This window comes from Erigeron canadensis, chromosome 4, assembly GCF_010389155.1.
Source record: "Erigeron canadensis isolate Cc75 chromosome 4, C_canadensis_v1, whole genome shotgun sequence".
In the NCBI taxonomy this organism is placed as follows: domain Eukaryota; kingdom Viridiplantae; phylum Streptophyta; class Magnoliopsida; order Asterales; family Asteraceae; genus Erigeron; species Erigeron canadensis.
The window spans coordinates 36,190,173-36,214,476 of record NC_057764.1 but is presented as its reverse complement, the minus strand read 5'-3'; the positions used below and the strand labels follow the sequence as shown (position 1 = coordinate 36,214,476).

At 33.9% G+C, this 24,304-nt stretch overlaps 4 protein-coding genes across 6 annotated transcripts; 3 read left to right on the top strand and 1 right to left on the bottom strand.

Annotated features, from left to right (window-relative positions):
• Positions 1 to 448: 448 nt before the first annotated feature.
• On the bottom strand, positions 449 to 6,527 carry LOC122597799 (transcription initiation factor TFIID subunit 6-like). 3 transcript variants are annotated; one of them, XM_043770371.1, is made up of 13 exons: positions 6,424 to 6,527; positions 4,295 to 4,474; positions 4,108 to 4,194; positions 3,832 to 3,933; positions 3,628 to 3,736; positions 3,337 to 3,440; positions 3,106 to 3,249; positions 2,938 to 3,033; positions 2,634 to 2,758; positions 2,413 to 2,545; positions 2,162 to 2,281; positions 1,561 to 1,675; positions 449 to 1,478 (listed from the first exon to the last, which is right to left on the bottom strand). In XM_043770371.1, the coding sequence occupies exons 2-13, from the start codon at positions 4,418 to 4,420 to the stop codon at positions 517 to 519; spliced, it is 2,223 nt and encodes a 740-aa protein (XP_043626306.1). In that variant the 5' UTR covers positions 4,421 to 4,474; positions 6,424 to 6,527; the 3' UTR covers positions 449 to 516. The 3 variants fall into 3 exon arrangements, with proteins under 3 accessions (XP_043626306.1, XP_043626308.1, XP_043626307.1); XM_043770373.1 differs by having other exon boundaries at positions 3,112 to 3,249; XM_043770372.1 differs by having other exon boundaries at positions 6,444 to 6,519.
• A 3,142-nt stretch (positions 6,528 to 9,669) lies between these two features.
• On the top strand, positions 9,670 to 14,443 carry LOC122595781 (growth hormone-regulated TBC protein 1-like). Its single transcript, XM_043768221.1, has 7 exons — positions 9,670 to 10,470; positions 11,076 to 11,192; positions 12,075 to 12,253; positions 12,347 to 12,440; positions 12,955 to 13,032; positions 13,609 to 13,710; positions 14,084 to 14,443. Exons 1-7 carry the CDS (start codon positions 9,994 to 9,996, stop codon positions 14,216 to 14,218), a joined length of 1,182 nt encoding a protein of 393 aa, XP_043624156.1. The 5' UTR covers positions 9,670 to 9,993; the 3' UTR covers positions 14,219 to 14,443.
• A 775-nt stretch (positions 14,444 to 15,218) lies between these two features.
• LOC122596272 (BTB/POZ domain-containing protein At2g04740) lies at positions 15,219 to 19,305 on the top strand. The gene is made up of 5 exons (XM_043768822.1): positions 15,219 to 15,785; positions 17,116 to 17,857; positions 18,393 to 18,429; positions 18,529 to 18,662; positions 18,812 to 19,305. Exons 1-5 carry the CDS (start codon positions 15,380 to 15,382, stop codon positions 19,131 to 19,133), a joined length of 1,641 nt encoding a protein of 546 aa, XP_043624757.1. The 5' UTR covers positions 15,219 to 15,379; the 3' UTR covers positions 19,134 to 19,305.
• A 3,388-nt stretch (positions 19,306 to 22,693) lies between these two features.
• LOC122597500 lies at positions 22,694 to 23,020 on the top strand. Its single transcript, XM_043770089.1, has one exon. The coding sequence runs from the start codon at positions 22,694 to 22,696 to the stop codon at positions 23,018 to 23,020; it is 327 nt and encodes a 108-aa protein (XP_043626024.1).
• The last annotated feature ends 1,284 nt before the right edge of the window (positions 23,021 to 24,304 follow it).

The following is a 24,304-nucleotide window of genomic DNA, read 5'->3' as shown; positions in this document are numbered from 1 at the left end:
TTTGGGTGACAATGCTTCTCAACCATTGATTGGTGGTAAGAAAAGAGAAGGAGGGCTACCATGGTGGAGAAGATGTTGGCCGAGATTGTCATGTAAACGGGTGTAAGACTTGCTTATAAAACGGATTTTTTTTTCCTTCTATACGTATTTACTATGTTGTGTTGTTCACTTGTTTGATAATTGTTTCTATGGTCACTACTTGGTGTAGTACCGTAGTGCCAAATGCTTGCTGCCCGCTCCACAAGGTGCCTTCGTTTCGTTAGGTGCTAAAAATTTTGTGATATCAATGTCAAGCGATTGGATTTGTATATAATTGTCTTCCATTTATTTATTAAGTATGATGAGCTAATGACATGCTAAATCAAGCAAATAAATTCAGTCAAAGGCACCCAGTTATGATCTTATGCTCCTGTGTTAACTAGATTTGTTGTTTGGTTACACGACGAACAGTTGCAATTTTTTTGTACTATAAAATTTAAACATAAGGTTTTAAATTCTCTAATGAAAGTTACAAAGTTATAGAAACAGAGACATCTCAGGAGCTGGAATGAAGGACATGATCCCTTCCCCAAACAGTTCAAATAGTGAAATAACAAGTTGTCCTGAATTCAGATCATCTTTCCAAACCTGCTTAAGATATGCTGGTGTTCTCGTTCCATGGTTATTACGGTTACCCCTACCTTTTCTTCCATTCATGTCTTTAACACCATCATCAGCCATTTGTTCTCGAGCAGATGAAGTTTCCGCCTTTGATGAATCAACATCGGCAGCATTTTTGTCCTGGACATCTTGTGTCATGGTGTTGTGATTTGATATCTTGTCTTCAACATCTTGTGTCATGGTGTTGTGATTTGATATCTTGTCTTCAACATCATGTGTCATGGGGTTGTGATTGGACATTTTGTCTTCGACATCAAGTGTCATGGTGTTGTGATTAGATGTTTTGTCTTGGACATCTACTGCCATGGAGTTGTTATTAGACGTTTTGTCTTGGACATCTTCTGCCATTGTAGCGTTAGACGTTTTGTCTTGGACATCTTCTGTCATGGTGGTGTCAGACGTTTTGTCTTGGACATCTTCTGTCATGGTGGTGTCAGACGTTTTGTCTTGGACATCTTCTGTCATGGTGGTGTCACACGTTTTGTCTTGGACATCTTCTGTCATGGTGGTATTAGACGTCTTGTCTTGGACATCTTCTGTCATGGTGGTGTTAGACGGTTTGTCTTGAACATCTTCTGTCATGCTGTTAGAAATTTTTTCTTCGACGTCTTCTATCATTGTGGTGTTATCAGACGTTTTGTCTTGGACATCTTTTGTCACAGTGTTGTCATCGGATTCACCAACATTAGCAGCATTTTTGTCTCGGACATCTCGAGTCATGATGTTGTTATCAGACTGTGAAACCAAAGGTCCATCAGTAATCCTTCTCTTTGGAGATGGCTGCTGTTCCAACTCTTCTGCATTAACCTTGCGTTTACCTTCACATAACAAATTATGGATTACCCATTAAAGTTTATGTATTTTCCTAACAATGTCTATGATATTTCATTGGAAACTTACGTGTTTCTTGTGTACTAATAACCTTCAGATTGGTCTTCAAAACAGAACTTGGAGGTGGGGATGGTAAAACCGGGAAAAACTTGAGCAGATCATAAATAGATCTTCCTGCGGCACGCTGGGAAAGTTTTTATAATACATATCAGAACACTGACTCAGACTTGAGAAGCAAAAAAGTTTTTTTCAATGCAAAATGGCCAAGTTCTGTAACTAGTCTCAAAGGATTCGGATCCAAATGTGTCATTTTGTACAGGTTTACCAAATATGCCCTTTTCTCCGGAAAAAAAAAAAAAGGTTTACACCAATTATATAAATTTAAGATGTCAAACATGACTACAAAAATTGTACTTTATTTCAATAGTGTAAATATTTTCAAACAATGATTCATTAGAAAAATACAATTCGAAATGACTTTCAACCCGTTCAGCACAGTTGACCTGTTTCCTTTCAGCTATCTTTGTAGTTAGCCCGTTTAATTCGATAACACAACTTGACCCATTCATAATTTCATATCTAGCTAGCAGGATCAAATTACCAATGCCCACTAAATACAACCATAAATTATTGTAAACAGTAAATAAAGATGTTTTGTAAAAAAACTGACCAACAGTGCACCATATACACGCCAAGCTTCATATCTTGTCGTTTCCTTTTTTGTGTTCTTAAAGATTTCTTCAAGAAAGCCTAAATATGCCTCAAGATTTGGCAAAAGAAGAAGGCGAACCTACAAAGAAGTAGAAAAATATCAGACCTGGAGAAAGAACCATAATGATCATGACATATAACATGTAAAAAAAGGTAAGCATGTTGCACATTTGTTTAGGCAAAAAGGGATAACAGTGAGACATGGTTTACCACATGAGGTCCAAGAGCAGCTAGTCCTTGAACAGAACCATAATGTTGTGTCAATGACCGTTTCCGATCCAAAAATGAATTAAGAAATGTTTTAGTCAAACGGGTCTGGAGACTACTATAGTTATGCCCAAATCTGTAAAATATATTGCCGTTTGTTATTTAAAAACACATATCTCAAAAATTAACATCAGCAAATAATAAAAGGAAGCCTAAAAGTTCACCTTTTACATATAGTAGCCACAAGTTTGGCAGTAAAGTCTCTAAGCTCCCAGTGATTATCAGCAATTCGATTTCCTAACCTTTTTGCAACAATACAGCTAACAACAGGTGGCATCAATTGGTGCAACTACAGAACCATGTACCATGTAAGAAGAAATCCACAACATAACAATATAACCAAAATTCAACAAGAATATAGACAACAATGATGTGATACAAGATGTAACGATTGAGCACTTTGTGAAGATATCTAAGTTATCAAATTAATATAGCAAATAAATGGATAGCAAAAACAAATAGACTCACATAACGTTCAATATGTAAGTGTGGATTCTGGAGAAGACTCCAAACAAGCCGCATTAAAGCAAAGAGAAGCCGGAAATTATTAAGACCAAGAGAAACCTGAAAAACTTGCTCCGAATTAGTATCTAAAAAAGAAAGTAACGAAGTAACTTTTCAGTTTGATAAACAGACCTTTACCTCATCTTCGATAAAGCATGTAAAGTAAGGTACTAAAGGATGCAGTCCAGAGTCTGTAGCCAAACTCATTAGTGCTTCCTTAAAAAGAACAGAATCAGGCATGTTTAATGCAAGCTCGGTAATTTTGGTGAGGTATAGCTGCAGCAAGAAATGGACTTCAGTATTGTGAAAAAACAAATTACTTACAGCTAGCAAAGATATAAAAATAAATATGGCATGGAGTACCTGAAGCTCTCTAGATAAGACATGCTTTACAGGGAATCTAATATCTACAGGCAGCTCATCACTCTTTCGCTCAGGCTTTTTAGTCTCTGGTAAAGCCGCAATAACTGCAGATGACCCATATAATCTCCAAATGTCAGCTCTGCCACAGTGAACGCATATATAAAATACAATACAGGAAGAAAGGGGGCTAACTAGATAAATACTAGAAGAATATAATCTCTATTAGATGAAAAATATTATATATAATAAGTACGATTCAATTGATATTATCAACATTCGGTTAATAGAAACCTTCAATAGAAGCATTTTCTGGAATCGCTGGTTGTACCCCTTCAATTGCCAGCCAATGACAGAAAAGGGAAGTATCCAGTGGTGCTTTTGGTAATGGGGCTTCTATCACCTTTACGTTAAATGAATAAATATAAGATTCTACATTGGAGGATTTTCTAAATTTATTTAGCAAAAAAAAAAAAAAACATGGTTTATTTTTCTGACCTCTTTAAAATCCACATCCTTGTCATCTATATAGAATAAATCTTTGTGCCCAAGGGCTCTCTTGAAACGCAAAGGATCTCCAGATGCAAATCCATAGAGTGGCTGAACCAACAACAATGATCAGGAATTAGAGGCTAATATATTTCACTACAACCAAATTTCTTGTATTTCAACATTGTTTTTTCAAATTCTTCAATTTCCGAATTAAAAAACTGATGCTTAAGCTTCAAAAATAACCTGCTAATATAATATAACATAAGAAAGCTATTGATTCACCTCAACATTTCGCATACTAAGTGCACTATCAATATCATCTGAGGTCAATGTAGTCCTTCTTGAATGATGCATGCATTTAATCCCCTCCTGCAGTTTTAACCAAAAAACAAACAATTACAACTAATTTTTACCAAAGACAAGCAGTATAGTGAATGCAGGAAAAAAGTGACATATAGACAACAATCACCTGCATAATTTCCCGCATACGATATTCTACATCAGGAGCAAGCGCCAATGCACCATCTAGAGATAAATTGTTTATGCCAATGCTCTGTGCTATGACCTCAACGGTCTCCTTTGGTACGATGCTCATTTTCCTCTTTTTAATACAGTTTGATTAGCATGAAAGATCAGACTCAGTGGAACTCTGCAAAACCAAAAGAATCATTTTCTATACCTTCATGCTCCTACTTAAAATGTAAAGGAAACCATTAACGATTAGATATAGATGTGCCAATACTGTGTGGTGGAAACATGAACAGAATCGCAAACTGGAACTTTATATATGATATTTTTGAGTCTCGATTAGCTAGGGTGGAAGGCAAGTTCTATGTCGATAGGTGATCGAGTAACGCTCATCAAAGCTGTGATGGAGAGTTTGCCAACGTACTATTTTTCATTGTTTAAAGTCCCCGATAAAGTCATTGATGGTTTGGAAGCTATCATGCGAAGATTTCTTTGGGGAGGTTCAACCGAAAAAAGAAAAATCAATTGGGTTGCTTGGGAGACGGTAACATCTCCTGTTAAAGATGGTGGACTGGGTATTGGTAAACTGAAAGACTCTAATGTGGCTTTGCTTTCAAAATGGTTATGGCGATATAGAGTAGAACCACATGCTCTCTGGCAAAAGGTCATTGACTCACTTCATGCATCTAATGGAAGTTGGTATTCGGTTCCGGTTAAAGCTTCTCTTTCAGGGGTTTGGAAGACAACTATAAGAGCTGTTGATCGATGCAAGGTTGAGGGCAAAAGTATTACTACTTTAATCAAGGGTGTTTGTGGTAATGGTGATAACATTCGTTTTTGGTTGGATCCTTGGCTCACTACTTCATGTTTTTGCTTTTTAAAGTCGAGAAGGATAAAAGGTGTCAAGTAAGCAGATTTTGTAAGTCAACCAGGAAGTTCATTGGAGTTCAGGAGTGGTTTTCGAAGCCTCTTGGTGTAGACGTGCTGAATGAATGGGTAAGTTTGTATTCTTTAATTCATGGAACAGTAGAACACAGATTACACCTAATGAAGATACTTGGAAATGGGTTGGTGACTCTAAAGGAGTGTTCTCAGTCAAAAGTGCAAAGGATTTCATTCGAAGTAATGTGGACTATAGTGGGAGGTTCATATTTAAATGGGCGAAGGGGGTGCCCAAAAAATGCAATATTTTTATCTGGCGAGCAGCTCTAGATCGATTACCTACTTACAAAGCACTTGAAGCTCGTAATTGTAATTTTGGATCTACTCTATGTGGGATTTGCGAAACATGGGATGAGACAATAAATCACATTCTATGTTACTGCCAATTCTCTTCAAGCTTATGGGACAAGATTAGTCAGTGGTGCAAGGTGAGACCAATCGTCACTTCGTCAGTTATGGAACTTATTGAATTGTATGATAAGGTTGGTCTTGGCAAGAATGCAAGGAAGATCTTCAAATGCATTATATTTGTTACTTGTTGGTGCTTGTGGAAGACTAGAAATGAAAAGATATTTGATCAAACTCATATTAGTATCGATAAAGTTTTTCTTGAGGTTAAAGCCATAGGATTTTTATGGTATAAGAGTATATTGAAAGAAGGTAGTATTACATGGGAGGATTGGAATAATTTTAATGTAAGTTGATTTTTTTGTAAGCTTGCTCACTATTTCGTAATTGCGGAGTAGTGCGATTATATGAATAATACTCACTTTTCAAAAAAAAAAAAACTAATAATATGCCTAACGAAGTCACAACACATAAATAGATTAACGATTAGATATAGGAACGCGAAATAGTTCGGTGTGTTTTCGATTGGGTATTAACGATTAGATAATAGGAACGCGAAATAGTTCGGTGGTCACTGGTAAGTTTTTTCCTTTTTTTCCTCCGGGTATTAAGCAATCTGAAACACTCTCTAACTATCAGTTCAGCTTTAGGCGGCGTTTTGAATTGCTCATTTAAGTGGTTTTTCTGTTTGATAAGCAATCCGAAACACCGCCGAAAGATAATTATCTTAAAATTAACAAAAAATTAAAAAATGGGGATACATATCTAGGGTTTCAACAAGGATATGATTATGGAACAGCAAACAACACATTATATAGATATACAATTAAATTTACATACCTGTGAGTTTGATTGTTTACCTTCTGGTTGAACGGCGCCGGAAAATTATAATTGTGACGGTGACCAACGCCGCCGGTTTAACAGTGTTTCCGGTGGTGTTTTTGTATGACGAAATTTTGTTTTCATTTTACAAGAGAGTTATTGATATTTATAAGCCAAGTCTTAGTTATATGCACTTTAGCATCATCAATTTAAAGGTATGGCACTTTAAGTCCTTTGATTTGGTGATTCGTAATTTATATTTTATAATGCATTTCCCCATTTTTCTTTTTTTCTTTTTTATATATAGACACATAGAATTAAGTACAAAATTCTCCCTATATATCACTTGAAAATTGCACATTTTATCCATGCAGTAAAGTTTTTTTCTTTGCCATTATAACACTCTGTTAATTTTCCTCGCGTCCAAGTCACATGAAAGGCATTTTAAACTACAATTAATTAAACAACTTTTTAAATTAACTAAGTTTTTCATGTTGATAAAGATATAAGTTTTGCTTGGGGCAACGAATTCCCCAAATGACTCGAATGTCTTTTAATGCATTGTAATTAAGCATTTTAAGTATAAACGTGTGGGAAAGCACCTCCTCAAGTTGTTTTTAACTTGAGAGGTCAAGTTAAAAACATTTTAACCTTTGGATTAAATTCAAAGGTCAGGATTTAAATATTATATTTGAATCCTAATATTTAGATTTTATCTAAAGGTTAAGATGTCCCTAATGCCTAATATGACTAGTCATGTTTATAGAACTTAAGGAAATCTTCTCCCTAAACATATTTCAATAGTGGATCTTGCGATACTTTGTCCCATCTTTTCTAAGCAAGTGTTTGCATGATAAGGGTGGGAGGTGTTTGAAGGCTATATACCGTCCAGAACATATCAATCTGGAAGCAAGGTTGGAGGCCATTTTCTACCTTTGGTAAAACCTGGAAGTAACCTCTATACTTTTGGTAAGGATAAGGCTGTCTACATATCAACATTTCCATACACCGTCGAAGACAGTATTGAGACCCAAAAACCCGTAGAAAACGACATTGGGAGTTATTACTACTAGTACATACAGTCCAGAACATATGAGTAGCAAAGAATATAATGGATTTAAATGAAAAATATTTTCGTGGCTTTGCATAAGATTAACATGAAGATTTTTTAATGGGTTTTGACATTAAATATAAGCCTTACATTTTAGTCGGTCAACCATGATCTTCTATTCATGAACAAACAATTACATTTGAGGGAATGATATTCATGTAACTAGTTTTAGCCATCTACAATAAAGGTATAAAATTTATTGTGTAGTGTACAATTGTATCATGTAAAAATTGTTATAAATGGTTAAAATTTGTTGTAAAAATATCACTACATTTGAGCTTTAACTTTTGCGGTATATGTTATGATTCATCAACATAAGTTTAGATTCCATGTTGGATTTTTTAAATACAATTTTAATTACTCAACGTTGTATGTGAAAGTAGACGTAAAAGTCGCATCTCATTCTTATCGTTTAAACGACGCAGTCATACCAATGGCAATGCTTAACCAACACTCATTGGTTTCAATAAAAAATGAGCATAGTACCCGCACGTTGCAGCGAAATTTTATAACTATCGTTTTAGATGAATACATTGGTTACAGAGTGTGTCAAAAATATAGATTATGAGGCTCTGTCAATTGTTTTAAAACTATATAGAAAGATCAATGTTAATTAAATTAGAATCAATAACATATTGATAACAAAAATAATGAACTAATATAATAAAGCAATAAACAAACTAATATAATACTTATACATACACTAAATAGTCTTGTAGTGTGTGTAGAGACATTTTGAGAATTATAAATATGCTGAAAGGACATTTTTAGAACAAAAATTATGCTTAATGTCTTAATTCAATACTCTTTTATGGGGTACGTTAAAGATGAATAATCATATTGTGACTTTACTATTTAAGTTAAACTTAAGATTGAATGTATTTTTACCTTGAACCTGAATTCATTTGGCATGGGTCATTTGAGGCTGGACCTTTAGATGACCTGACCTTTGATTATACATTGAAGGCGTGTTTAGTAGGAGGAAATGGGGCATGAAAAATTCATCGATAGTCGAAGCAATTGATTTCTAGTAATGGGAATCTTTGGAATGAAACCATAAATAGAGAAGAAGTTATTATAAGAAAATCTATACATATCTAAAATGACTTTCATGTAAAGATATAAGCATATAAAATACACAGTTAAACACAATGCCAAAATATAGAGAACAATTTTTATCCGAGTTCTAAATAATGTCTTATTAGTTTGACAAATTTAAGTACATTTCTTTTGTTTTAAATTTATGTGTAAATATAAAAATAAATGGACAAGCGATTATTATTTTTCATGCATATAATATACAACAAAAAAACTAGTTATTTTTGTGTAAATCTTAGTAGTTTTCACGATATAGCAGAATATGATAAAAGGATATGCAACTTAAAAATGAATGTTAGGATATTAACTCCGCAAATGTTTTTTTATTTTGTTATAGTGTTATCTGTAAATGTAAAACCTTAATATAACTTGATATGATTTTGTATTTGTTTTGTATTTTCACATTTTTAAACAATTAAAAGCTAAAAATAGAAAACAAAATCTTTAACACTAATCTTGTCCATATTTTTCGCTATTTAAAATTTTGTGAACGTTATAACTTAAAAAAATATTTGTTTGTAAGAAAAAAATTGTGTTGCACCCTACATACCTACCACCACTTGTCCACCGAATCCCTTTTTTCAATCCATGACTCCAACAATTCAACATTACTTCCTATTAAATCAAATCAAATTATCAACCTAAATCACCTATACAATTACAACTTATTAAAATCCTTTTTGTACCAGTCGCCATAACTCGGTCACTTCTTTCCTTAAATATTCAATTTATTTAATTTAAATAAAAAAAAGGTTAAATTAGAAAAATGTATTAAATTTCAGACAGCTTTTATTCATACAAATTCAAACACGTTACACACTAATCTTTTTCCTCATTCATTACTCCCAAACAATCTTTATGTGCTAGTTTGTTTTTCACTTCATATCCGTTAATTTTTCATCCCTTTGTTTGTATTGCTATCTTGAATCTTCTATATCTATTATTTTTGTCTTTTTAGTGTATTTTATGCAAGATTTTGAAGTTTTTTCAAGCACCCATTTGAAGATAGTTGATGAAGTTTTGATCTTTCTGATCTATAACATTATTAGCCCATGTGAGCTTCTTCAGTTTCAAGATTTTGATTTATTAAATCTTTAATTTTATTTATTTTTTCATTGTGTAGTTTGTTTTTTACTTCATCTTATCTTAACTTAATCCAAAGTATCCTTTTTACCATCTTGTTTATATCGCAATTTAGAAAATTTCGTTTTTTTGGGATATTTTTTTTAAAAAAGTAAAGGTTTTTTAGACACCCATTTGGACATAAGTTCTAAAGTTTTAATCTTTAATATCATATAATATTGCCCATGTGGGCTTTCTTGGTCTTTAATTCTGTATAAAGCTAAGGTTTGATTGATTCAGTTTTTGTGGTAAAAAAAATGTATGGAACTCAAAGTAAGAGGGATTTGTCACTTGAAATGCAATCACAAATTCCCATTTTAAGACCAAGTATTCATGCTAGAAGGGCAAATATTACAGTCAAGTTTCAAGATCTTTATGGATTTACAGTGGAAGGCAATGTCGATGATGCAAATATATTGAATGAGGTTAGAGAAAAAGTGAGGGAACAGGGTAAGGTATGGTGGGGATTAGAAGCTAGTAAAGGGGCTAATTGGTATTTGCAAACTCATGTAACTTCTGCACTTAAATCGTCATTAAAGTTTTCGAATTTAGTGAATGGTATCACACTTAAGAAGCTAATTAGAAAGGGGATACCTCCAGTTTTGAGACCTAAAGTTTGGTTTTCTTTATCTGGGGCTGCGAAGAAGAAATCTACCGTGCCGGATAGCTATTATAATGAGTTGTTAGTAGCTGTTGAGGGTAAAGTCACCCCTGCCACGAAGCAGATTGATCACGTAAGTTCTACGGGTTCATTCTTCATGTTGTCAGAAATTTTTTAGTTGTTGCAATATTCAAAGTTATTATCTTGAAATGTGAATTGTAGCTTAACTGTCTTACTTCGTTTGATTAATCTGATTGGGTGTGTGAAGTTAGTGATCTTTAGTAGTCACTGAGAACCCTATTCTGGTGAAATGAATGGTAAGCTGCTAATTTTAAAAGGTTTTCATGTTATTATTTGCCTATTGACTGTCGTCGTTGTTAAAGTAAGTCGTTGACATTGATTTGGGCCAACAAGGTTGCTCTAGTTTCTCACAGGGTACTTTAGAAGTTCGAGATAACCAAAAGGTTCCTCTATGTTTAGTTGAACCATATAGGAACCTTGGAATGATAATGAAACAAAGAAATAGATTTTCGTTTTACCCATAATCTATTCACTTCTTGTTATAGTATAATACTTTCAAAATTTAAAAGCTTCAAATTTAAATATGTGTGAATGTATGTGGATATATACCTTCCAAGAAAAGATATTTGCCTTCTTGTTTAATTTAATAATCTACATTTTAGTTTTTGAAGTACACTCTTGCTGATTATTGTCCCTTTCGGGTATGCATACATGTAGGACCTGCCACGAACTTTCCCTGGTCATCCATGGTTAGACACTCCCGAAGGTCATGCTTCTCTGAGACGTGTTCTTGTAGGTTACTCTTTCCGGGATTCTGATGTTGGTTATTGTCAGGTACGTAATGGTAGATTCATTATAAGTATTCACCTTTCTAAAAGTAACATAAAACAACAAGCCATATTGTTGACTTATTCATAAAGATATTCGATCTTTCTTATTTCTAAAATACCTGTCGTTTATGAAGTTATGCCTTCAGATATGTGTGACTGTAAACTTTTAGAATTCAACAGATATAGCTGTTCAGCTAGAATGTCAAAATTACTGACACAGTTTGTGGTTTGTTGCTTAAATGCAAAATCTGCCCTTCTTGGTCGTTTGTTGTATACAATTCAAATACGTTAACATTAGAGTAAAATGCAGAGAAGGAGAAGAGTATAAAAACCACAAAAGGCTAGAAGTACAGGTGTCAAAAGGGGCAGCCCAGGCAGGTTTGGTTAATTGCCAAAATTCGTGTGGGTCAAAATCGGTGATTTTTAATACAGGCTGAAACAGCCGGGTTAGGCTAGACCATCACCAATTTCTTTTATTCATTATACGAATTATATAGATACTTAATATGTCATATATGATTAAAAAACCAGTTATAATAAAATTTGAACTTCTTTTCAATCAAGTGATTTAAAGAGGTTCTGTGCTTTTGAATGCCTTTTAGTCTATTTGACCTGCTCAACCCATTTGACGTATTCCCCTTTTCAGTTAAATATCTTAGCTTAACCCACATGACCTATCAGTGAACAACATATCATACATTCATAGATCGAGTCATTGACCCCTTTTATATGCAAATGGGTAAATTTTGCGACACTGAGGTTGAAGTAGTCGGACTAGGAAACCAAACAGTAGAAGACATAAAAAGTTGATATTTTTCAGGATTTTTGAATCTTTTTTTTTGTTTGTGAATTGTCAATTGTGATAACTAATATGTATTTGATTCAGGGATTAAATTATGTTGCTGCATTATTGTTACTCGTGATGAAAACGGAAGAAGATGCATTTTGGATGTTAGCGGTTCTTTTAGAAAATGTATTAGTCAATGATTGCTATTCAAATAACTTATCAGGCTGCCATGTAGACCAAAGGGTTTTCAATGATTTGCTGAAAAAGAAGTGTCCGAGGTAATATTGTATACTCATGCATTCAATGACGTTGTTGGATTGTAGTAATTTTTTTTGTCGATAGCTTCTAATCATGAAGATTGTTAAATGCAGCATATATGCTCATTTAGAAGCTCTTGAATTTGATGTCTCCCTTGTTGCCACCGAGTGGTTTCTGTGTCTCTTCTCAAAGAGCTTGCCTTCAGAGGTTACAATTACTTCCCCACTCCTCCTTATGTACGTATATGCTAGAGGGGCGAGATGGGCGGCTTGGGTAACGAGTTGGGCTGTAATGGGTCATGATCTACTTCGGATCTAAACAAGAGCCCAAGTTTACTTGTAAATGGTATTTACAATAAATCTGCACTGCAGATACAAAAGTATTTAAGTATGCGGTAGATATTTTTTGTTCACATCAGTTTTTCATAAAAAAACTAGTACGTTGAATAATATTACAATAAATTTGCACCATATATTTTTTATAACAAACCATTTAGGAGGTTGTATGATGTTTCATGTTTCAAAGTTGGAACTTAAACTTCAATCAGTTGATATCGTTGACCTATTTGACCAGTTTTTGTTTTAGCTTAATTTGATCAGTGTGAAGATAAAGCATAAGTCAGTTGGTTCAATTCATACGTTGATGGGAGGAAATTGCCACTCTATATACCTGTTCATGAATTTAAACATCTAAACATTCCGTGTCTTCAAAACATATGCAGACTACTTTGAGAGTTTGGGATGTTCTTTTTTATGAAGGAGCAAAGGTTCTATTTAACGTGGCGCTTGCTATATTCAAGGTGATACACTTAACTATGTCTTAACTTATTTTTCTTATTACTCCCTATTCCCATATAAAAACTGAAAATTGCAAAATGGTTGTGGGAAACTTTTTTATATTATGTGTCATATGTCCGAATTGCCTTCAATAACAAATAAGACAATCTTGGGAATAGTGGGTGAATAAATAGTTTTAAGGACAAATATCATGTAATAGCAATATACCCAGGCTGCTGGTCTGTTCTGGTAAATTGCTAATCATAACTTCTTTTTGATATGTTTGGCGATTACAAGTTATTGAATGATCCACTTTGGTAGTTATAGTGTATTCTAACCTACACAAATAACTGAATAGAGGCTTAAATAAACAAATTCAGTTACATGATATGGAAATAAAAAACTTTAGGTACAAAGCTTGACCATGCGGAAACTTGTTACTGCCAAAATGCATCAAATAAAGTTATGATTGTGAAGATAGACCACTGCCTATAGTATAGTTCTATAGACTATACTATGACATTTTAAAAACATTCCCATAAAATGTTGCAATTATCATTGCCGATGATCTGAGTCTTGTGGTTACATTGTTATTGTAGATGAAGGAAGAGGAGTTGCTCATGACACAACATGTTGGGGATGTTATCAATGTGATACAAAATACCACTCATCATCTATTCGATCCTGATGACCTATTGACAGTAAGTCTACCCTCTATACACACACTTTCCCCTCATATTTTACTCACGTTTTCGCCCGCCCACATGCCTTGGTTATACTCAAATTGATAATCTTGATTTATAGTAACTTCATTTGCTTATGGTATCACGCTAATTAATAGCTAGTTATCGTTTTCTTTTCACTGACCTCTACATGAAAATTGTACAAGAATCGTAGTAAAATGTGAAAGGACCCCCAAAATACAGATGGAGAATGCATGAAAGTCGTATAATCATATGAAACTCTGTAAATAATTTATAATGTAGGATATTTTGGTAAATTTGATTCTGCTAAAGGTGTTTAGAATTTTTCATATTGAATGTTGCATAACTGACAATTACTCTATGAATGCAGCACGTTGTCTTTGACAAACTTGGGTTTCTGAGCACAAATATATCGAAGGAAAGAAAGAAGCAAGAACCTGCGGTAATGGCAGAACTCGATCAGAGGTTGAGACGGCTAAATTCTAGTAATCTGGATGAGAGCTGACACCAATGTTTTAAGTTAAGAAAAACACTTAATGCGTGAAAATGTTGTATAAATGCTAATGGACGCAATGTCTTGTATGATCGTCTTTGACCTGTACTAATTATTCATGTTTACGAGAGAGCTTGTCTCAGAAGAACCAAATATGTGTTTAACACTTCAACTCTTGTAGATTCTGCTCATTCAGTTTTAAGTTTATGATGGAATGTGAGAATTCATATGTTACTATATCTCTTGCTGACCTGCCTGTTTCTAGCAGGAGACGATCTTTGGTTTTTGAGTGTCTGGTTCATAGAGGAACAGCATTGTACTAATTTAATTCTAGGCCTAATTGATGTTCATTGTTAACCTCTTATTAAATCATTGATTGTGACTTTTACTCGTAAGGGTAGGTTGAAAGAGTAGGGTAACAGGATAAAAACCAGATAGTTCGACTTGGTGGAACTAGCAGTTGTTTCTTTCACCTCCTTTTCTCTAAAATTCGTTCTGGAGGTCTTTGGAAACTCATTTGCAAGAGCTTGTGCCTTATTAACTTGAGCTTATAACCTTACATCATAAGCCTGTATAAGTTCCCGTTGACAATAGCCTCAAGTGAACATTAAGACAATAGCATTCTTGACGTATCGATTGTAGCTCAAGAGTTCAAGAAGCAACAATAGCCGATGATGAACTTTAAGACTGTTTTATTGCAAAAGGACATTTTTTTTTTTAGTTAAGTACCTTAAATCAGTGTTGTGTTACCTTGAAGAACATATTGTATTTAAGGAAGTTGTACTTGTCCAATAAGTTTGTGAGACGTAGTCAACTATTTTGCTACGAAATTAATGCAAGAGGCTTATATGATAAGGTGAGCCCGTCCAACTCCTCGGCGACGAATCATACTATTGGCACGGACCTCGTAGAGTGGCTCGTTGTTGTTGCCCGTCGAATTGAAGAAGAGAGAAGACTAGGGGCAAGCATCGTCTAAAACAAAAAAAAGGTTTTCATATTTTACATTTTTCATTTTATTGAGAGAAGACTAGGGACAACTTTTGGTAGTGAAGATGAGACAAAAACCTTAAACCCTAATTATCATAACCCAACACCCCAAAATAAACGTTATCTTAAACCTTAAAATTCCCAACAACAAAAATCATCAAAAAAAAATCCAACAACCATATCATCATGTCTGAATTAGACGACATTGATTTCGACCTAGACGATTTCCCATCTACAACCCCACTTAAAAAAGTCCCTTACGGCGACATTTTCGAAGCCTCACGCGCCGGCGACATTTCCAGGCTTAGATACTTAATAGAATCCGGTATCAATGTCAACGCGCGTGACCAATGGGATTCAGTTGCGTTATACTACGCTTGTTTAGCTGGTCATCTTGATGCTGCTAAAATGTTGTTGGAAAATGGTGCGATTTGTTCTGAACATACTTTTGATGGTGATAGATGTCATTATGCTGCTTTGAATTTGAATGTTAGGAAGCTTTTGAAAGCGTTTGAAGCTCGTCCGCCCCCGTTGGGACCGTTGGCTAGCGATTTGAGGGAAACGTTTCTCGGGTATCAACAACAGTTTGCAGGTGACTTTTTTTTTTTTTTTTTTTTTTTGTGTTAAAAATTGGTTCTTTTTGATAAGGTTGTTGTTTTTTGTAAGGTTTATGTAGTTTGATGAGGGTTTCGGGTTTTTTAAGGAATATTGTTTTGATGGGTTGTTTAGAGTAGCGAAAGTGGTGCATTGATCACATTGTCATCATACCGACACGTTACTCTACATTAGCATCATACTGAACCCCTTTTAGGTGAAATGAAATGAATCATACTGATAAAGTGATAATTTGTAATCAACAAAGGAGACTAAATCACACACAATAAGAGATTGATCAAACCGGCCTTATCACATCGCTCGTTGCTCTAGCTTTGGTACAGTGTGATGGCTACGTCACACACTTCAAAGTTGATATACTTTGATGAGGTTTTCGAACTTATTATAGGTATCTTGCTTGATGGGTTGTTATAAAGATTGGTTCTGTATGATTAAACTGATATATATTTATAAGTGCATATGACTTTAAAGTTGTGCTAAAAAATAAGCACCGCTTCCCTAGCATAAAAATAAGTGTGTTTTCTTCTTAGAATAAGCTAGAACACACCTCATCGCGCTAAAAACATCAAAGTGCATTTAGGCTATCAAGAAACATGATAAGCTATATACACTTGAAAGTGTACTCCCGAACACCAATGGGGTTTCAGGTTATTTTAGTAATCTTGTAACATGTTAATGGGTTGTTATAAAAGTTGGATTTTCATGATCAAGTTAATATGTGTGTAGTGTTTTAGGATTATACGGGGTAATTTGGGATTGCGGGTTAAAATGGGCTTTCTAGTTATTGGGTTATTAAAGGTTGTGGATGATTAGGTTTCTAGTGTTTTAATAAAGTGGCTTTGATTTTATTATCTGATTATGTTTGGGTGAATATTATGGGTTATGGATAATCATTCTGGATTAAATTAGTTGATAATAGCATTTTCAAACTCAGATAATGATGTTTGGCAAACCGTCCGAAAATTGTGATTATGTGCTTGTTCATAGTAATTGTAAAGAAGCACCTGCTATTTCAAAATGATATCTTGCAAATGTGAAATCTGTTTTAGAAATGCAATCCCGAACACTCCTATTAGTGTAAGTTATTTTAAGAATCAGTTTTACAGGACTCTAAAACAATTGATTCTCTTATTATCATATAACAGAACCACACCTAAACACTATTCAGGCCACCTGTTTTCTTACAGCTGATCATTAGATTCTGATTCGTTAACTTTCAAATTTCATTTTCAAACACTCCCTTGTTGTGTTATCTGAAAGGAGCCAAGTTATGTTGATGTTTGATATGGAAATTGGGTTTTGATTAGGTGATTTATCTAGTGGAGGAACCAGTCCTAGCTATTTCCCACCAGATGTTGTATTTTATCTCCATGGAAGACCTATTGAAGCTCATAGAGTAATCTTGAGTGCTCGATCACCTTATTTTAAGAAAAAGTTTGAGACTGATTGGAGGGATCGTAGAGAAATAAGATTTTCAAGAGAAAAACTATCTTATCCTGCATTTTACAGCCTTATTCACTTCTTTTACTCTGACAGACTCGAGATTGCTGTGGATGATATGGAAGATCTTGTGAGAATTTGTAAAGTTTGTAAGTGTGAATCATTACAAAGAGTTATAGAAAAAGAAGTGTCACATCAAAAATATGCAGACTATAAATCATTACAAGAAATAGATAATTCGCAAAGAAGATATATTTTACAGGGAAGTTCTCTTCCTGAGGATGATCGTCTTCCTGCCTCCTTGTCGTGTCTTCTTCAAATATGTCTTGCTAATTCTGTTAGAGAACAGAATGATCTTGTGTCACGAATAGGGTCATTGAAAATAAGTGCTTTTGAGGATGATCTTGCAGATGTTTGTATAAAAGTTGGTGACAAGATTTTTCGTTGCCATCAAGTTATCTTGGCTTCAAGATCGGAATACTTTAAAACGAGATTATCCCGCATGGAGGATTTTTTTGAAGGAAAGCATAGGTTACCAGATTACAATCTGCCACTTCTGGAAGAACGTGATCTTAGCATGGAAGCTTTTGAGAAAATGGTAGAATACATGTAAGTGTCTTCCTCTTTTCCTCCATTAAGTCATGGTACATCTTTGCTGACCAGATGATGAGACCTTTTACTATACAGCGTGTTCTGATGTGCGTTTAAAATTACTTGAATTTGCAATAATCCTGCGTGATTGATGAATTGATTCCTGTTACAGTTTTTTGAAAATTTAGGGTCAAAGTAGTGAGATTTAGAGCATGTAAGGTTGTAAGGAGTTGTAGTACGACTAAATTTAATATAAATAGAAAGTCATCTAAACGTCATTAGCTTTAATTGATTATGATTTATCAAATTTGCAATAGTTGCTTTAGAAACGCACTTTGAAGAACCACATGTAAGAAGTGTCTACTTGTTTCAATAAGAATTTGTATATAATTTGACATAACGTGAAAACATTGATTTTTCTTCTTTTTAAAACGATATTGTTAACAAATGATCAACGCTAGTACGGGTATTGCTTGTTAGTGGCCATGTCCTTATAGGTAGCAAGATTGAAGAGAGTACATCTTGTTAAGCAATCTTTGCTGCATCTCTTCAGGTACACCGACTGTTTAAAAGATATTGATCCTGATCAGGTATTCCGGGTTACAGTTACAACAATATAAGTTTATAAATGGGCTAAAAGTGTCTGAATGTCTTTTTAGCACTTATAAATGGTCATATTCACTGAGCAGGCTGAAGAAATGTTTGATGCTGCTTCAAGATATCTATTATTTCCTCTTAAGCGCGCAGTGGCTGATGCTCTACTGCCTCATCTAGAAATGGTTCCTCTTGCAGAATTGTGCCACTGGTTGATTTCATCGGACATGTAGGGTTACCGTTTACTTTTGTAACTCAGTCCTGGAATGTCTGTGTTCCTGCACATTATATTTTACAATAGAAAAAAAAGTTACAATATTTTCGCTTATATAAATCTGATAGTAATGCCCTATTAATGCTTTTGAATTATGGTTTTAGGTATGGCGTTTCAAAGATTCGAGAATATTGTCTGGATATTATAGCTTGCAACTTCGAGGCATTTGCAGATACTCGGGAATTCAGAGCGATCCTTCTAACATTGCCACCACCATCTGGAGATTCATCACTTCGTACTACTGTTCCAAGTGCTCCTGGAGCAGAAATGAAGATGACAGAGGGGAATGTTCTAGATGATTTGCGTGAGAAATGGCTGGAGGCTGAAGCCGGAGAACTTGATACAAGAGATGAGAGTGCTTTACTTTTTGACAAACGGCTTCAGATGCTAATGCATATGGCAGAACAAGAGCAATTTCTTGAATGATGCTTGTTCTGGATCATCTGTTTTTGCATCAAATCAACCAATAGAGAATAGTGTACATGTAATTTTCTTTTCTTCCATACGTTTTTTGCGTGGATTCAAATAGCTCTTCACAATGTGGAAACACATTGAATTTGACTTGTCAATTTTTCTTATAGATCCATACTTAAAATAGTAGGTTACATTCTATTATATATGAAACAGATAAACCAGAGAAAAGTTGATTAATAACATTTAATGAGAAAATATTTATAGTTAACATAAACATACTATTTAACTGCTGAAGTTGCCAATATTGCTGGACAGGGATGAGCTAAATACCTGATGACCGAAACCTGACAGAGCACCAGTGGTGCAGTCCTCTCAGTCTCGGACCACCATTTAACACTTTTTTCGTGGCATAATCTGGTCCAAACCTGGTTTTTCTTGGTAAACCGGTCAACGCCCAAATTTAAATTGTTTTCATACTACGATTATGATCCATTAAGATAACAAGTTACAAATGTAATTGCGCATTTGATAAGTATATATGAATGGCTAATGTAATATTAGAGCTAGTTTCAAACAAAGTTCATAGGTTTTTTATTCTGGGGTATTTGTAATGTGTACTTTATGATCAATCTTTCATCTGATTGTTTATTTTTCCAATTTCGGGCACTCTAGTAAAAAAGCTCTTTGTATTTGTTCTTTTTAGACATGTAATTATCGATATGAATTGGTGGAGAAGGACCACTTTGACCAATGTTCTTCAATTATTTTGATAATTTGGTCACTCACTCTACCTATCTTTTTTGTCTTTTGAGGAGCCACTAAACTTGATGATTGTAGCTGATCAACACACTCGCAATCTATGGCTTTTTGTTCCATACGTAATCATCAATCATATCAATACATTTTCGACCTCTTTAGAAAGAAAACGTTTAGTTTGTTAGGATGGCGACTTCATGGCTCTAATTGGTGTTAAACTTTTAACTTTAGCCTAGTTACTCCTTGTGATGACTAGAATAGTATAGTACCATATATCTGTAAAAAAAATTTAAAAATCAAATTCATAAAACTTCAGTTGGTACATACAACTAAGGGGGATAATGGACGACAGAGGGCTTCACTGACCATCAGCTTTGTATAATAAGACTGCGAGTCTCAACTAGTAAATACACTAAGTCGATCAACAACGCAAGAGCTTCTATTCTCACGTACTGCAAAGATTTAAAGAAGGTGTATAAGAGGAGACTAAATCACATGTAAAGCATCTAGCTATTTCAAACCTTAGAAAGATAATCATATGTGATGATTAAAGATAGACATAGCTAGTACAATTGGCACGTAAGGTATCATCCATTTCCTAACCAATGGCAATAAAAGGAGATTGATAATGGCATCTAGTCATGGAGATGAAGAGCATCCTAAAATTTTAGTGGAGGAACCAATTATTATTTAAACGTATGGTCTAAGTATTTAGTACAACTAAGAATAAGTCAATCTTAATCATAAATAGTAATAAGTACAAGTTGGTACTTGTTTGGCTCCCATTTGAACAACATCATGCCTCTTTGTCATTTGACTTTTTTTTTTCCTTAAAACATTTAGTCGGTATACGACATCGGAAAAACTTTACCGTATAATGGTGAAACCTTGCATGTACCCTAGACAACAAAATTTTGACCATGAGCCATTACAAGTATTCAGAGGGAAAAACTCCAAAATTTTGTCATCCCTAAGGATCAAACTCAAGACCTTAGATAAAACCGGGAATGTCTCTGACCAGTTGGACTGACCTTCATTTGTCTTTTTTTCTTTCTCCTTTTATTTATAATCACTAATTAAATGTTGCATCATGTTTATTTCAACTCTTAAACTATCTCCGATATTCTTAAAGGAGATGATCTGTACATCACCTGTTTTTGACCATACACTACCAAATGTGCTTTAGAGTGTTATGCAGTACAATATTATATAGCATGTTTGGTGGTATACGGTCAAAATCGGGTGGTGTACCGATCACTTCCCCTTAAGGGATGACAATCAATGTCAAAAATTAAACTGGCCTCAACTTTTCTTCATAAAACATGAATATTTATCAAGTTTTTCTTCATAAAACATGAATATTTATCAAGTGGGCTAAACCCACATTAACCAAGTAATGTTGTTGTTGATACTATGGTGACACCTTTCATCACCAAATCTCTTTCTTTACGGAAAATTATTCATTTACTAATGAGGAGATAAGGTAATGATGCATTGTCCCATTATATGCAATCAAGTTTCATCATTCATGTCTCAATTGAATGGTGTTTCCTTCTTGTAATGTTAAGAATAAGTGGTTGGATTACCTGTGTGAAAAATTAAACCATATTAAATCAAATCATGGCATATTGGCATCAACACATTACATACAAAATTCCACAACCAGCAAAATAGTGCAAATATATACTAAATTAATGGAATTCTTCAAAAGCAGTTAAGCTTTCTAAAAAAGAGGATAAAGATGGATTTTTGATGAGGTGGCCTAAAGTATACATATATACAAACTTAACTTATTATACCAATTAATTAAGTTTAGATGTTCAGATTTCATTTGATCTCTCTTTTGTCTTAAGTAATGTTTGAATTGGACGATGAGTGTGATACATACGTATATCACTTACCAGAATAAGAAAGAGGGACAAACAGAATATCTTTCTTGATTTGGTGACTAGCTAGCTTCATTTGGTTTAAACCACATGACCAAGTAAGCTGCACAAAAACAATTAATTGTACGATAATAAGCTAAAGGAATTACGTCGACGCACGCCATGCCTATGCGCCATATGATAGACTGTATGCTTTTACAAGACAATATATCAATAGCAAGATAAGGTGCTAATAAAAGTCACAAGAAGATCTAGGAAAAATGTGAGGAATTTTTCAATTCCTTTAAAAAAGTGTATACCTTTAATGCAAGCAAGAATCAAATTAAATATAAAGTGCAGCAATTCCTGTGGTACTAACAACAATATAGGTGCCACAATTCCATCAAAAGTATTGATTCTTTATACATGGAGATATATTCTTCCAATCTAATTTGCTGATCACAAAAGCATATATAACATCTTTATAGTAGTAACCTAACATACATATTTACAAATATTTTTATTTTTTTTGTTATAAATATAGTGAAACATATCCAACACCAAACTATTTAGAACATTAAGTTAGATATCAAGTTGGTTTTGTTAGATTCAGCTGAATTCATAGAGAATTTATCATAATCTTTCTAATTAGTTCATATACGAAGTTCTTTAAGGTTTTTTTTTTTCTTTCAAAAATATACTAGTGTACGTGTAAATCAATCAAGATTATAAGTGACCCACAAAATACTAGAAATAAAAAACCCAAAGCGAGTCCTTATAAGAAAAAAGGCACTTCCATATACATTTAAGTGATAACTACTACCACTAAGTAAACCACTATCAACTTGCCATTATAGAAAGGAGTCCTTCTAAGTCCTTTTTTCTTATAGCTAGCTTCAATTCTTTCCTTTTTCATCAAAAGAGAAAAACGCTCCTCATCATCAAGCAACGATGAGGCGTATACTAGCGGTGATGAGGCAAAACATTGAGAATATGAGGAAGAGTCCTAAAGTGGCGGATGAAAACATGTTTGGAGAAGGAAATGGAACCGAGTTCCCAATTATAGGTCATCATACTACAAGGCAAGGGCGAAATGGGCTTTCTCTAATACATAGCATAGTTAAAGCGCCGCTCTCACTTGTATCGTGTCTATCTTTTCATAATGGTACTACTACTACTACTGCTGATGGTGTTTGGGTTTCGGGTGATCTCACACGGATATCAGAGGTGAATCATCTTATGGTTAGTGACAGCATGCGCTACGCTATTTTGATGTAATTAATTAGTGGTGATCACTTTTAGTACTGGCCGGTATTAAGGGGATTTTTAGTTGATATATAAATATACTTCATGTTTGGTATATTCTTGTATATATCTATCCACAATCTCTTGTACTTAGATATATCTAGCTAGCTATAATCAGGGTTGAGCCAGGCTTTCTGTCTTTGGTCTATACTACATGCAGTTTTTGTTTATCGTTTTTTAACATATATATATATATATATATATATATATGGTATCGTAAAAGAAAATACACATTACTATTTACTAGTTTAATTATGGATCGATGTATATATGTTTATTAAATCAAGTTTGAGGAGTAGATTAATTAACGTGTTGTTATTTTGATTGTAACTATACATTATGGTTGTTATTGATTTTGAAGCTATGAAATAAAAACCATTTGGCTTTTAAAAGTTACAAGACTAATTTTAAAAGCAAAACAAGGGACCTGGTAATATAAAATGTACTACGATATGATCAAGCTAGCGTAACTAGATCATCATTTCGAGTTTTCTACGTACCTAGGATCAAGAAGACTACTACTGTAAGCTAGACATGTATTCATGCCTTAGTAATAAAATTAAACAAGAATAAAAATAAGTGATAGTGAGGATTATCATTTAAGAAAAAAAGTGAAAGTAATACAAGAAAAGTTAAAGGTGAACTGAAAATGAAAGAAATTTTAAGCCACTTGCTATGAGCTAGGTACTCAAGATCAACAGATAGATAATATTTTTGCATTCACTCGGCTGAGATATATCGAATTATTATTCATAGTAACAAATCAATTACTATATATACTGCATGGAATCAGAGTCTATATATAAGCATTTCAGTGAAAGTGGTTAAGTTTCAGATTTTGTAGTCTTTATCGGTGTTTGGGTTAGCTTATTATTAGTTTCCTGGCTGATTATTTATTTGTAGGGGTTTATTAAATATAGCCTTTAGGGCTGTGTTTAAGGTGCATAAATTGTTTGTACATTTACCATGAAAATCAAGGGGCGGACTTTTAATATAAAATGTACAAGTTTTTTATGCACGTTTAGGGCTGTATTTACCATTTTTCTTATTTGTATTGGGCTTATCTTTGATAAACCCCATTTTTATGACTTATTTTTGGATATATTTATGAGTTTCTCAAACTTGTAAGTTGTAATTGTAAGCAAATAAGTCCAAAAATAAGCTACTCTAAAAATGGGGCTTATCTATACTAGTATATAAAAATTATAACCCCTTGAAAATTTAACAACTTTGGACATGCGAAATTACTATTTTACC

Bases quoted from the DNA above. Each gene is read 5' to 3' on its own strand.
- LOC122597799 (XM_043770371.1), bottom strand. From the start codon at position 4,420: ATGAGCATCGTACCAAAGGAGACCGTTGAGGTCATAGCACAGAGCATT. The intron at 3,737-3,831 runs GTCAGAAAAATA...TTTAACGTAAAG, and splicing joins AGGATGTGGATTTTAAAGAG to GTGATAGAAGCCCCATTACC. The intron at 1,676-2,161 runs GTCAGTTTTTTT...AAACTTTCCCAG, and splicing joins GTGTATATGGTGCACTGTTG to CGTGCCGCAGGAAGATCTAT.
- LOC122595781 (XM_043768221.1), top strand. From the start codon at position 9,994: ATGTATGGAACTCAAAGTAAGAGGGATTTGTCACTTGAAATGCAATCA. The intron at 12,254-12,346 runs GTAATATTGTAT...TGTTAAATGCAG, and splicing joins CTGAAAAAGAAGTGTCCGAG to CATATATGCTCATTTAGAAG. The intron at 13,033-13,608 runs GTGATACACTTA...TTGTTATTGTAG, and splicing joins TGGCGCTTGCTATATTCAAG to ATGAAGGAAGAGGAGTTGCT.
- LOC122596272 (XM_043768822.1), top strand. From the start codon at position 15,380: ATGTCTGAATTAGACGACATTGATTTCGACCTAGACGATTTCCCATCT. The intron at 15,786-17,115 runs GTGACTTTTTTT...GGTTTTGATTAG, and splicing joins GTATCAACAACAGTTTGCAG to GTGATTTATCTAGTGGAGGA. The intron at 17,858-18,392 runs GTAAGTGTCTTC...GCATCTCTTCAG, and splicing joins GAGAAAATGGTAGAATACAT to GTACACCGACTGTTTAAAAG.
- LOC122597500 (XM_043770089.1), top strand. From the start codon at position 22,694: ATGAGGCGTATACTAGCGGTGATGAGGCAAAACATTGAGAATATGAGG.